General features: G+C 37.6%; 1 protein-coding gene across 3 annotated transcripts in view; it reads right to left on the reverse strand.

Annotated features, from left to right (window-relative positions):
• The window catches only part of tmem131l (transmembrane 131 like), a 37,893-nt gene that overhangs the window by 14,480 nt on the left and 10,878 nt on the right, over window positions 1-12,535 (reverse strand). For all 3 annotated transcript variants that reach the window (XM_088075851.1, XM_088075850.1, XM_042484564.2), the window contains exons 4-9: window positions 9,721-9,792; window positions 6,500-6,623; window positions 6,244-6,360; window positions 4,406-4,510; window positions 1,923-2,000; window positions 283-436 (exon numbers count right to left, since the gene is read on the reverse strand). In XM_088075851.1, coding sequence (XP_087931977.1) covers window positions 283-436; window positions 1,923-2,000; window positions 4,406-4,510; window positions 6,244-6,360; window positions 6,500-6,623; window positions 9,721-9,792 — 650 coding nt within the window. The remainder of the gene's footprint in view (window positions 1-282; window positions 437-1,922; window positions 2,001-4,405; window positions 4,511-6,243; window positions 6,361-6,499; window positions 6,624-9,720; window positions 9,793-12,535) is intronic.

A 12,535-nucleotide genomic window follows, 5' to 3' on the forward strand; every position in this document is an offset into this window, starting at 1 on the left:
GTCACATGCAATTCCAGCGAGCCTCATTTAGTCTACGTCTAGTGTCAAAATGTAAACACTATTTTAAAACCCTTCTGAACTTTTTCTTCAATAGTGGTCCACCACAGAACAGGTTTAGACATTTACTAAGGACATTTGAGTGGAGGTTAAAGAAGCAGCAATACTCTAGTGTCAGTCAGTATGAAGCTGTGTGGTATTTTTAAGTAACGCTGTGCAACACTGTCACATTCCAGCAGCTAATGTGCCTCCAGACACTGGGTCAGACAGGTCAAACAGACCCACCTACTGCAGCCTGTCCAGCAGTGGGGGCCATCAGCAGCACCAAAATGTGCTCAATGACGTAAGGCTTGAGCTTGTCCAGGTCAGTGGGCCGGTCACCACGCGCCGACAGATTAATCTGCAGACTGAGGCGCTCCTCACTCTGGAGGCAGGACCCCTGGGACAGGACAGGAAAGGCATACCAGTCACGCACCACACAGACGGAAAAGGCATGATAACAATGATTTGAGAAATTTAGTTGAACATAAACTAACAAAGATAAAGACAAATATACAAAAAGGGTGGATGTTAAGGAGACAAAGAATGTACGAATTAAACAAACAGAAGGGTTACTAAAAGAAAACAAATAATGATTATGTTTTTGCTACGACTGACAGAGTAACCAGGTGCATGCTGTACATTGACAGAGAGAAACAAGCAGGCAGTAACAAATTACTACCCCCCACCCTTCACCCCACCCTGTGACTAACACCCTCTTAAAGCTGACAGGTCGGTACTGGGAGAGTGCAAATCTCACTGCAAACCAGTGGGTGAATCAGCACTTGACGACCTGTAGACAGATGCCCTGTCTTGGTGCCACCAGGGGTCACAAGGGTGCAATAGCAAACCTAATCCCTTGAAACCAAGAGGCTACTGCTAACTTCCTGTAAGGTCATTTAATCTGTGAGTGGTATCGACACAGACTAAAGGCCAGTTCTTGATCATGTTAACGAAGTCTTGAAAAAGAACTGAGGAGCAGGTGTTGATCTTGGATACAAGCCGAAGGTCACAGCTGGGAAACTCATGCAAAAGAACGGCAGGATAATTTCAGTTTGCATAATTATGACAATATAGTTAGGTTGTCTGCAGACGTCTCTTGCATCATGTGTATTGCACCACATGAGCATTGGGAGCCCTGCCTCAATTACAGAGTCTCTTGAGAAAGCAATTAAAAGTCTGGCAAGAGCTCTTGCCCTCCTCAGGGGTTCTGGAGGAAACAGAAGGCGCTTCGATGACAAGCCCGGCTGTCTGTTTAAGAGTCAGACTGGCTGTCCTTCTGCTCAAAGGAGCAGGAGTGACGAGAGCAGTGAGAAACACCCACCACTCACTGCGACGTAGGAACGAGCTAAAAAAAGGTGCAAGGATCATACAACAAAAAAATACTTAGCTAAATGTTCTCCTTTGTACTTTAGTGTGGTTTCCTTCAAAGTCCTCCCAGTGACCTAATGCTCCAACTACTACTACTAAATTCAAAAATGTTGTTTATGTTTCTTAAATGTTTAATTAAGAGAAATTAATAAAAACTCATATTGTTACAATACAGTAGAGTGTCTGGACAAAATAGGTCCTCTCTGTCTCCATGACATCACAACTAGCACGTAAGCCAATCCAAGTCCATTATGCAGCTTACACATGTCTGATGTAGAAACTTTAAACCTACAGTGCACATACACTTGGAACTTACTTAACAGTAAAGTAGGTGAAACTTTTGAAATGACAGATATCTTTTTTTTTAAAGGCGTAGATGTAATTTGAAGAATATTCAGTTAATCAGACCTTTATTTGTGAAAAAACACAAACCCATATCAGACACATATTATAAATCTAAAGAGAATATTTTAATATATCTTAGAACATATGCAGAGGGGATCTTTCATAGGTACCTGAGGATTGTTGAACAAACTCTTCGGTAAGTTGCACTCCAGGAGTAGACCCAGTATAGTGATGTTGGAGGCATCTTCCTGCAGGGGAAACAGCACAACAGACCATGTAATCAGGGGTTGAATACATTCATGTAAGCAATAAATATAAAAGTAAAACATCAGCAACTTGAGTGTTCATCTATTATATTTTATAACAAAAAGGCCTTCAATGATCAGTTGCTACTTCCAGGCCACAGATGAATGAACTCTAGTGGTACTAGCCATGTACTACAAATTATAAAAATTCAATACTTCAGCAGAGCAGCTTATTGAGCAAATTAAAAAGGAGCACTTACAGATCTGCAAACACAGACCACAAAACCACTGAACACTGTGGTTGTCAACTCCTGTAATCTTTAAATGTGGTTTAAACATTGACCAGGAAATCACTAAATTCCATGCTGATCATGGTGGACATTGTGAAGAGGGAATATTGGATACAGATTAAGTGCATCTGCCTTTAAACCGATGTGTTACAAGCTCTCAGTTATAACACTAAACTATCTATTACATCGACAAACATTCCTTCAATTTCCATCTAGTAGTAATAAAATTAAATGAAGAGGACTACAGCTATGAAACTGCTAATATACTTTTCTGTGCTAAGTTTTATATTTTAAAAAAGCAAAACTATGCAAGACTGCACCAGAAAAGGCACATTAGTTACAGTGTGACTTGTCAAATTTTAAACAACCAAAGAATAACTTCACATCAGGGGTGGAATGTGACTAAGTAAATTTACTCAAGTACTGTATTGAAGTAAAAAAATGTCTTTACTTTTCATCCCACTTTATACATTTACTTTACTGCATTTAAAGTGAAATACTGTTATTTTTCATTCACTACATTTATCTGACAGCTTTGGTCACTTGTTACTTTACAAATTTATAATAATAATTTATTATAAGAAGAAACATGAGAGGAGTTGATAAAATACAAGCACAATTTTTTTATATATATATATAAATTTTATTTAGTAATTAGTTAATTATCTACTGGATGAGTGACTGAGTAACTGGCAACTATTTTGATAAACATTTTAGCATTTTTTTTTGTTTTATTTTTTAATAATTTGGTGTTTTGGGGGTGTTTTATTTTATTTATTTATTTTTATTTTAGTTTTTCTGCACATTTCCCAGATTATCCTTAATAACTTTTACTTGAGCAACATTTTCAATGCAGGACTTCTGCATGTAACGAAGCAATGGTCACAGTGTTATATTAGTACTTTTACTTAAGTAAAAGAGCTGAATACTTCCTCCACAACTGATTAACATTAAATTCACTCAGTAAAGTGCATGTACAGTTACTTTGTCACAGTTTTGACTCTGGTCCCATTTATAGTGTTTATTGCAACATAAGTTTTTCTCCTCTTACCAAAAAAAAAATCCAATAAAACTTGGTCTCTAAAAGATCTGCAGCTGTGGCATGTGTCAGGGTTCATTTATGAAGGCGGTGTGTTCAAGCTAAACCGGGATGTGAAGTTGCCTCTTAAGCATTTTGGTCAAAAATTCAAACACCACAAGCCCTTCGCAAGTTCTAGCAAATCTAATATGATAGTTATGCCTGAATTGGCCTCAGCTTTCTATTTTGCCTATGTTGGTTTGAATTGAATGGAGGGACTTCCTCTTTTTTCAGCTTCTAGTGACACATACGATCATACAGCACATCTATCTATTATGACTTCTTAAAATATACTACAAATAAACAAAGCCTAGCGACCTTGTCCTCAGCTTCATGGAACAAAATAACATCTTAAACATCATATGTGTGATATGAAACAGAAATTCAAAGAAAACTGACACAATATGAATTGTGAAGTGTGCCAACTTAATGATGCATACTATATAGGTGGAGAATGTTTTTGTTAACTACTTGTTGAAAACGTTTGGAGCTTGGAAGGACAAAAGTCTGTACTCAGCATTAGCAGCAGTCTGAGTGATTATGGGAGCTAACGTCTGTCTGCACTTGGCCAAGCTGACATTTTGCAACTGCCACCCCATTTCCTGTTGTGGAGGCGAGGACTCCTCTCAGATAACTTCTCACACACTTTCAATGCCTCTAAAAATGTGCACTAATTTGTTATTGGCTGTCTGGGTTTTTGCATGGCTTTGAAATATGTACAAATAAATGACTGTACAAAGTATGAGTCATTTTAAATGGATAGTTTGTGGTTATACTCTGCATGTAAACATTTACATTTTTAAGCATGGAAGAAAGTTTTTGCTGTGCGACATCCTTTGTGCAGACTGCACACACGCTCAGTAGTTTCACCACAGCAAGAGACTGTCAGTGTTGTATCACAAAGCCTTTGTATGATAGTATGCAGTCGCCTGTTTATCAGGGCTGGCAGGAAAAGGGGAAATCAGCTGTTTCCAATGATGAGCTGTTAGTCACTGTTGCATGGCCTGCACAAACCAGCACAGAGACATTTAGATACATACCTGAGTTTGGGTCAGCTTAATGCTCTGGATGTGAGGGAATACTAGCAGACTATCCTTTCTTTGGACAGACTTTAAAGAACCCCGGTGAACTCCCACACCAAATACCTGAAAAAAAAACAACAGTTATATATAAAAGTTCTCTCAACACTAAGTGCATTTTATTAAGAGGAGGCAGTGAAGAGGCACAACAAAAGAGTGCCATTTTTAAGCTTAATCTGAATTTCTGAAGCAGTTTCTAACATGGTAGCTGATGTTTTGTGATTATAAATAAAAGAAATTAATATCAAGTTGCTAATAATGTAGCATTTTTTTCAAAGACAAACATTTGTATAAAACATTTTTTCATTGCTTCATGATGAAAAACAAACAAACAGACAAATGGTGTAGTCTGCAGGTCAGAAAGGATTTACATGGAGCTAGAAAAGTATCCAAAAAAGTTTGGCATACAGTAACATCAGCCTTTCACAGCATGATGACCAACCATGTTAACTGTATTAGCACAGAAACCAATTGCTGTTAAGTAATCCGTTCATCTTTTTACAGATCAAGCATCATACTGAGATCCAAACATTATTTATGCTTAATAATAATGTAAATCTATGGCACTATTGTTTCAATTGTACAGAAAAGAGAATAGAAAGGAAGATAATTACTGTATAATTAGTCAACAGATATGTGTTTCAGGAAAAAAAAGCACATCAAAGATTTGTTTTGTTGGTCTCATTGGTAACATAAAACAAAACAAGCAAATGACTGAAACATTTACATGTCTTTGAGGCACGTGGAGGGAGTGGCACTGTTGGAAGTAGTGCATGGGAGTCCAAGTGTCTGCGTGTCTGGGCGTGTTTGTTTGCCATTATAAGCTCCATGTGAGAAACACTGTGGTGCAGGTTTAATGTGAGATGGGGAAAATTCACAAATGCGACATAATAGGCATTTGTAATGCATTTGGAGTAAATCTTCACAGGTCATTCTTGTTTGCTTTAGTTCCAGTTTGGTTGACTAACAGCTGAATTTGATACCAGACCAAACATTGTAACTGCTCCTTAGTGACATACAACATGCATGTTAAAAACTAAAGCTGAAATCTGAAAGACATGGCTGTCTGGGGTCAGGTAAACCCTGAAGTGGTGGCACAACCAGTTAGGGTGGAATAACAAGGCAGACCCAGTGACCAGAGTACATGTAAACCCAGAAGATACAGTAGTTTGAAGCATGTGAATGCGCATTTCAAGGCTGCATTATTCTGAGTGAACATAGACAGGCCTACTGAGGTGAAGTATGCCATCATAAAAGCTGTAAGAAACAAAAGTGCCATTTTAGCTGGAGGCAATGGTGAAGCACTGAATAAATTGATTTTCACTATAATAACACCACTTTTTCTGCATAATGTCTACTTGTTTGACAGTGATCTACTGTGAGAATCCTGCTTCTCAGATTATGATCATGCAATGTGAGGTCTGAAGTGAATTTAAAACAAAAGCCTAATAAACCATGAAGTGTGTGACTTCCTTTGTTTATGAGTATGAGCAGGAGGGATGAAAATTAAAAAAAAGTGGTGGGTACCAGCTAAGTTCTGAGCAGCAGTGTGGTCTGGTGCTGGTTTGGATCACAGATCATTAAAGAAACACAGTTTTTGATGTGATTTAAGTTTTCTTTGTAAACTGTCATAGAAAAGACACACACTGTGGTAACAAATTCAACATGTGAGCAAATATCACTCTACTATCTCGAGATAAAAGCTGAGGGAGAAGGACGACCACTTGTGGGATTTCACCATTATGCCAAAGAAACACAATCTAAGAGTTAACAGCAAGAGGTGTATGAATGGTACTGACCTGGTATGACAGGAGCCCGTGGGCCGATGTGTTTATAAATAATGTGTTTTCTACATTGCCCTCCTCAGACGGGAGGAAAATTAGTTTAAAAGATGCCTTCCCTCTGGGTGGGATCACCTAGGACAGAGAGATGAAACATGAGATGTTATTTAAGACATTCCTACAAAGAACAAGACTCACAACTGACATTAGAAGTTTTGCAGCTAAAAGTGTACACATTTCTTAAACACAGGCACGCACACACATGTAAACTTACCCTTCTGTGAAAGAAAGGTATGTAAAAATGCCTGCTGGATGTAAACATTGACAGCAGTGTCACAGGAACTTCCTGGCTGGGGTTGTGTATATATATGGTTTCAGCTCTTGGCAGCCCCAGCGGCCTGCAAACACAGACAGAACAGTGTCATAGATAAGGGCCTCTCAACACAGCATTACCCACTGAGCACTGTAGCAAGCTTAGAAACTGATATACACCCAATTTTACGGGCAAAAAACTGTTAACACACAATTACCTTTAGCTTAAAAAAGATCATACTGCTGCACATCTAACCCATTAGAACTGGAGTGGTTAATGTTAATTTTGAGAATGTTTTATTTAATAACTTCTATAAGGACATCTAGGGTCAAACAGTTCATTTTATATGCTGTCACATTATGAAAGCAGCATTTCTCCACGTATATCATAATCATCATAATTTACAACCTAGCGAATTCATGTTAACAAACATCTTAATTCTTGAGATCACACTTAATATGTAGATATGCAGAACTAGAGAAACAGACTCATGCTTTTGTATTAATTCAAATTGACATTAGATGAAACTTTAATCTGCCACATGTCAGTGTTTACAAATTGGAGATTAGCTGAATAATTCGATCACAACAATAAATCATCATGGGAGTCATTCAAGTCAACAAGTGCTTTGCATTCTGTCAATATTCTAAAACTGTAACAGGAACATCTGCCATTTGCTTCTTGTCAACAGATGGGTAACATATAATATCCTCATTTTTAGTCTAAGAAAAGCGCTTGTGTAATAAGTAAAACCACATATACAAATAAGGGCATAATGGAGGTTAAGACAAGGCTTTAGGTTAGAGCAGCACAAAGATTAGCTCTCTGGGTTTGGCCACTTCTGCTATAATCTTTTACAGCGACATGTCACTACACAACATTTTTTTGCTTGGTGACACCCAAACTAAAGCAGCCAATTAATACCTCTCACCGCACCCTTTCCACATGCACTTCAAGATAACTAAACTCAGAATTCAATCATATTACCAATTTAATTCATATACAAATCTCTGTGTATGACCCTTTGTTCTAACACAAAGGGAACATAATATGGCAATTTCACTGAGAACCAAAATTCATAGTGTTTCCATGCATGGTTGACTGAGGTGGGGTGTGAGGAACTTTCATGTGGGCTACATTACAAGGTGAATGAGACTTAGTGATAATCTTGCATAATGCAAAGTGTATGCATGGCTTTAATGTAATTCTAGTTTTATTCCTCTGGATATACAGAGGGTAGTCACAATAACCAAAATCTGCAATCCAACACTGTAACTCTGCAACAAATACTATAATACCACTTTAAAGTTTTCATTGTTCACTGGGGTGCTGGTTCATCTTTATGTCATGTTTTGATGCCACAGTTTATGTTGCTTTATGGCATTGCATTGTATTGTAAAGTTTTCACAGGTTGTGTTTGTGTTCACATTCAAAACATAACCTTTTAAAGTGAAATAGGTATATTATGCTTTTTGTGTATGAAGCTTAAAATTACTTCCCATTTTGATGAAATAATGATGTCGTCATTTTTGACATCAAACAAATGATGACAAATTGAAACAAGCTAACATAAATTAACTGGTTTTTTAATGAACTACATAGTCTTCTGAGAATTTTGGAAGAAACTGGGATTTTCATGTAGATATCTTGATTTTCCTGAAGTTGCAAATACTATACTTTGAAATACCTGGTAGGATGTACCCCATACACACTGAGAATTGTCAAAATGCCGGCTATAAATGTTTAAGGGACACTGCTATCACAACACAGTACTGGCAGCGCAGCAGCTGGAACTATTTTTAGAATATAACAAACTACTATAAGTACTATTAGAATAACTGGTTATTCCCTCGTGTGTCTTCATAACTTATCTCACTATTACATGTTAACCAAGTGCTTGTATGTACTCATTTTGTAACATTTGCAATGTTTACACAGCGGTGACAGCAAATATTTGTTAGCACACAGTAGGATCTGATCTGAAAACTTTTACAAGTTATTTAACGACAAATTTTTGTCCTTGATAAGGGTTTTTGTTTTGTCTGAGAAGACTTACGTCCTCTGATATTTGACATATGTCTCTATATCAGCAATGATTTCAAGACGCTAAGCTATACCTGCACAATTTGGAACCTAAATCTTTGTCGCAGATATCAAAAACTATATACTGATAGTCTTCCATTCAGCCGAAGCTGTGTGCAAGACTGGGTCAACAGTCAGTGTGTCGTACTTAAATAAGCACCAAGCAGCACATGGTATTTGGTTAGGGAAAACTCCTGATATAATTAGCGTGGGGTCAATGGATGTCTGTATGAACACAAGTGCTTTTCTCTGCAGAGGAAGCCCTGGAGTACACAGGTAGCACTTTTACTACACTGTTTTCTGCAACTTTCAGCATTCATGTAAGTTGTTAAGATTTAGGAAACCAATTTCAAGTGAGTAAAAGTCCGTAAAAAATAACTTCACCTACCAATACTAGTGCAACATGTCATGACCGGTCTTGACATGCCTCAACTCACGCATCTCTCACTTCCTGTTTGTCTGAGAAAGTTTGATTTTTACTTTCGTTTTAAACAACTGAAATACATGCATAACTTCGATCTCATATTGCTGTTTTGATCTCAACTGCAAATATCCTGCAGCAATATTTCAGTCAAATATTTACCAAGTAACATTAAGATTTTTTGGTAATTTGCCTGCTTTCTACATTCCAAGTATATGACACAAAATATTGATTGTGCTGATTGTGACTGTTTGCTTTGAACAGGAGCAATGCAGACTGCTGTCCAAACACAGCATTACATCTGATGTTTTTTCTGTTTTGGGAGTATGGAGGCAAACAGTGAAGTTCTTAACCCATTTGACTGGGGTCAACCCTCTCCAGTATGTGTCTGGATGCTGGGAAAAGGAGCTTACTGCCATACTTGGACATCCTGTCTGTTCTTAAAGGCTGAAGGGTCCCTTGCTTTATGAAATCTTCCCTTTCTGTGGCATTCATCACAGTGACAGGTCACTTACAGTGATGGCACCATTTTATTTTAACTTGACTCAGTAGACTTTTCCACATTTTGTCACTGGGTGTATAATAAAGGTTTTCTTTTATCATTTTCAGAACAAAATGAATAAAATCCATACTTGTTAAAGCAAGTCATATTAAACCAGGAAGTGAGAACAGTACTTACTGCGTCCCAAACTCCAATGCTGGGGGCTGAAAATGCAAGGGCCTCCCATTCTCCCGTGTATATAACGAAGAGCTGGTGAAGAGAAGGAAAGAACAAGAAAAAAGAAAACATGAGGCAAGGCAAAAGAAAAGTACTTGAATCTCATAAGTTTACCTAAAAACATTTTAAAAAATGAGAGGGAAAACATTTGTATATTTTCCTGACACCATAAGACAAGAACACTGTGTCCCCTTTCCCACAGAGCATGTGACAGTTCAGAAAGATGAATTAAAAGTCAAAACTATTACTGCCCCAAGCTGCTTCACAGACCACTAACTTCCCTGCCAAAGGGACTACAATCATGCCAGCACAGAAATCAGATAACTACCACATGAAGAGGGGAGGCAAGTTCTGCAAGTCATGGACATGATTCAAATGAAGGCTTTGCATATGAAAATAATTACACACCACACTGAAGGGTGCAACTAGAAAACACGTTAATATTGTGTTAGATAACGCTACCCCCCCCAATATTCAGTAAAACAGACAAACTATGAACCAGTAACAGGCTGATCTGCAAGAAAACTGAACATTTCCAGAGTTAAAATTTTTGTAGGACTGATACAGCTATGCTCACAAGCACAATAATATGTCCCACTTCAGGCACTGTGCACTATAAACTACACTGTGAGCCTTCTATAGGAAGCAATGCAGCTTGAGAGAGGGGTTATTTTTAATCAGTTATAAGTTGAATGTACTTAACCTACAACAAAATGATATAAATGTCATACAAATACTTCCCATTTTGGACCAACATAGCAGGTGCATATAAATCTATGTTGCTTCACACAGCATGTAAGCAACACTAAATACAAGCAATCAACCACAAGTCAGGGTTAAAACAGCAAACTATCGTCTCCAGTCTTTCTCCAGGAGCTACTTTTAGAGCTCCACTGTGTTTTATTGGTGACTGTGTGTGTCACATCCTGTGCTAATGAGCTCTGGGAATGGGTGCCTAAAAGCAGGGGAACAGCAGCTGATTTGAGGTTTGTGCAAGTGTGTGTGTGCCTGAGTGAAGGCAAGACTAGATCTAGTTGACAGAAGACTCACACAGCTGTTGACCAACAGAAGCGAGCAAGTGGAAGGAGCACATGTGTTCAGCTTTACAGAGGTCTTTCTTCTGTATGTTTTCCTCCGTCTGTTTCTACTGGATTCATGACTTGTATGTTATGTAACTATTTCTCACCTAAAGAGCATCCCTCCTTACACTGCTCATTGTCTACTCTGTAAGCAACAATAGACCTGAAAAAACACAGCCTATCACCAAACTGACCAAAAATGAATACAACTACAGCAGAGTCCATCAAACATCAAACCAAAACCCAAGATATTCAGTTTATCACAACCTCAAAAAGCAAATCCTCACATTTTAAAAGCTTAAATTTTAGAGAATGTTTGCCATTTCTAATTGAAATGACTAAAAAAATGATCCAAAATATTACTGATTAATTTTTTGTCTTTGACCCATTATTTGTTATCAAATTCAACCTGTGATTTTCCCTCTATGACAATTCAAAATAGCTGCTGTGAAAAAGGTTTACGGACAAAATGTTTCAGATCTAATCTATTGCCAAACCAGCGTGCCAAACTGCACCAACAGGCCTCAACTGTAGGGTGTGATGCTTGAGGCTTGGTTTGAAAAACAATGTGCATAATGCCATTATGGCATTTTAATAAATGCCATAATGGCATTATGCACATATAATTATTCTGTTTGTAAAAAATCCTTTTTAGAAGCCATTTCAGAGAAAATGCATCAATATCAATACAGATTGATATACAGACTGAGCAACTTTTACCATAGTTATACGCTGCTGCTCAGAACACACAAAGACTGGGTTTACAAGTGAACAGGTAGGACGCTGAACCAAGAACCATATATACTCCATCACCAACACAGTGCTGCAGCAAGGACCATGTTAAGACAGAGAGGAGTCAACTCTTTACACACTATAACCACAATTTCAAATGATGAGGAATCCTTTCAACATTAGCTCTTGGTGTGGATGACATGACCAAAATATCTGATCACAGTAGCGTACTGTTTTTAAATCACATTTCCCAATTAGGTTCCGCTTTTTTAATTTGCCACATAAACTCCATAACGAATTTAACAAACTTAAAGTTAATTTTCTTTCCCTAATTAGACTTTGAAGACAATGTGTTTGAAACAATAAAATATGCCACTTGGCAACAGAAAATGCACAATGTGCAGGCTTAGTCTTGCAAGCTTGTCTGGTTTTAACATACTAGTGAACATGAGCAATAAAGAATTTTGCAAGAAATACAAAGCTGGACATGAGGCAACTCACTTTCCTTTTTACAGAACTTACTTTCACAACTATTTCCTTGGTTAAGCCTGCCTTCTTCCTGATGTGACATCTATCCTGACATATCAGACTTGAATTTAAGTTTTTGTTATTGTCTGTATTCTTATTGTCAAAACCAGCAGAGAATTTGTCTCATAAAAAAACTAAAATGATTGCTGAAACATTCTCCCGCTGAAAGGGGCATGTCTCATAAATAAACTCTTAAAAACATGAAGGAAGCAGCTGTTCGATTTACAACACTCTAACAGGTGAATCTGTTATGGACCAAGCAAAAAACACCACAGGCCAGAAGCATAAAACGCTGAGCAGACTCACAACTAAAAAAAGGTATGCAAAGACAAAATGTGCATACTCATTCTTTTTTCATCAGAATAATAATGCTGTGCGTACACCTGAGTCTTTTTTAGAAATCTCAATTAATGAGGAACTTGGCACAGCAGCCTCAT

The sequence above is a fragment of the Plectropomus leopardus genome, chromosome 3, assembly GCF_026936395.1.
Source record: "Plectropomus leopardus strain MGB_pleo_1.0 chromosome 3, ASM2693639v1, whole genome shotgun sequence".
NCBI lineage: Eukaryota > Metazoa > Chordata > Actinopteri > Perciformes > Serranidae > Plectropomus > Plectropomus leopardus.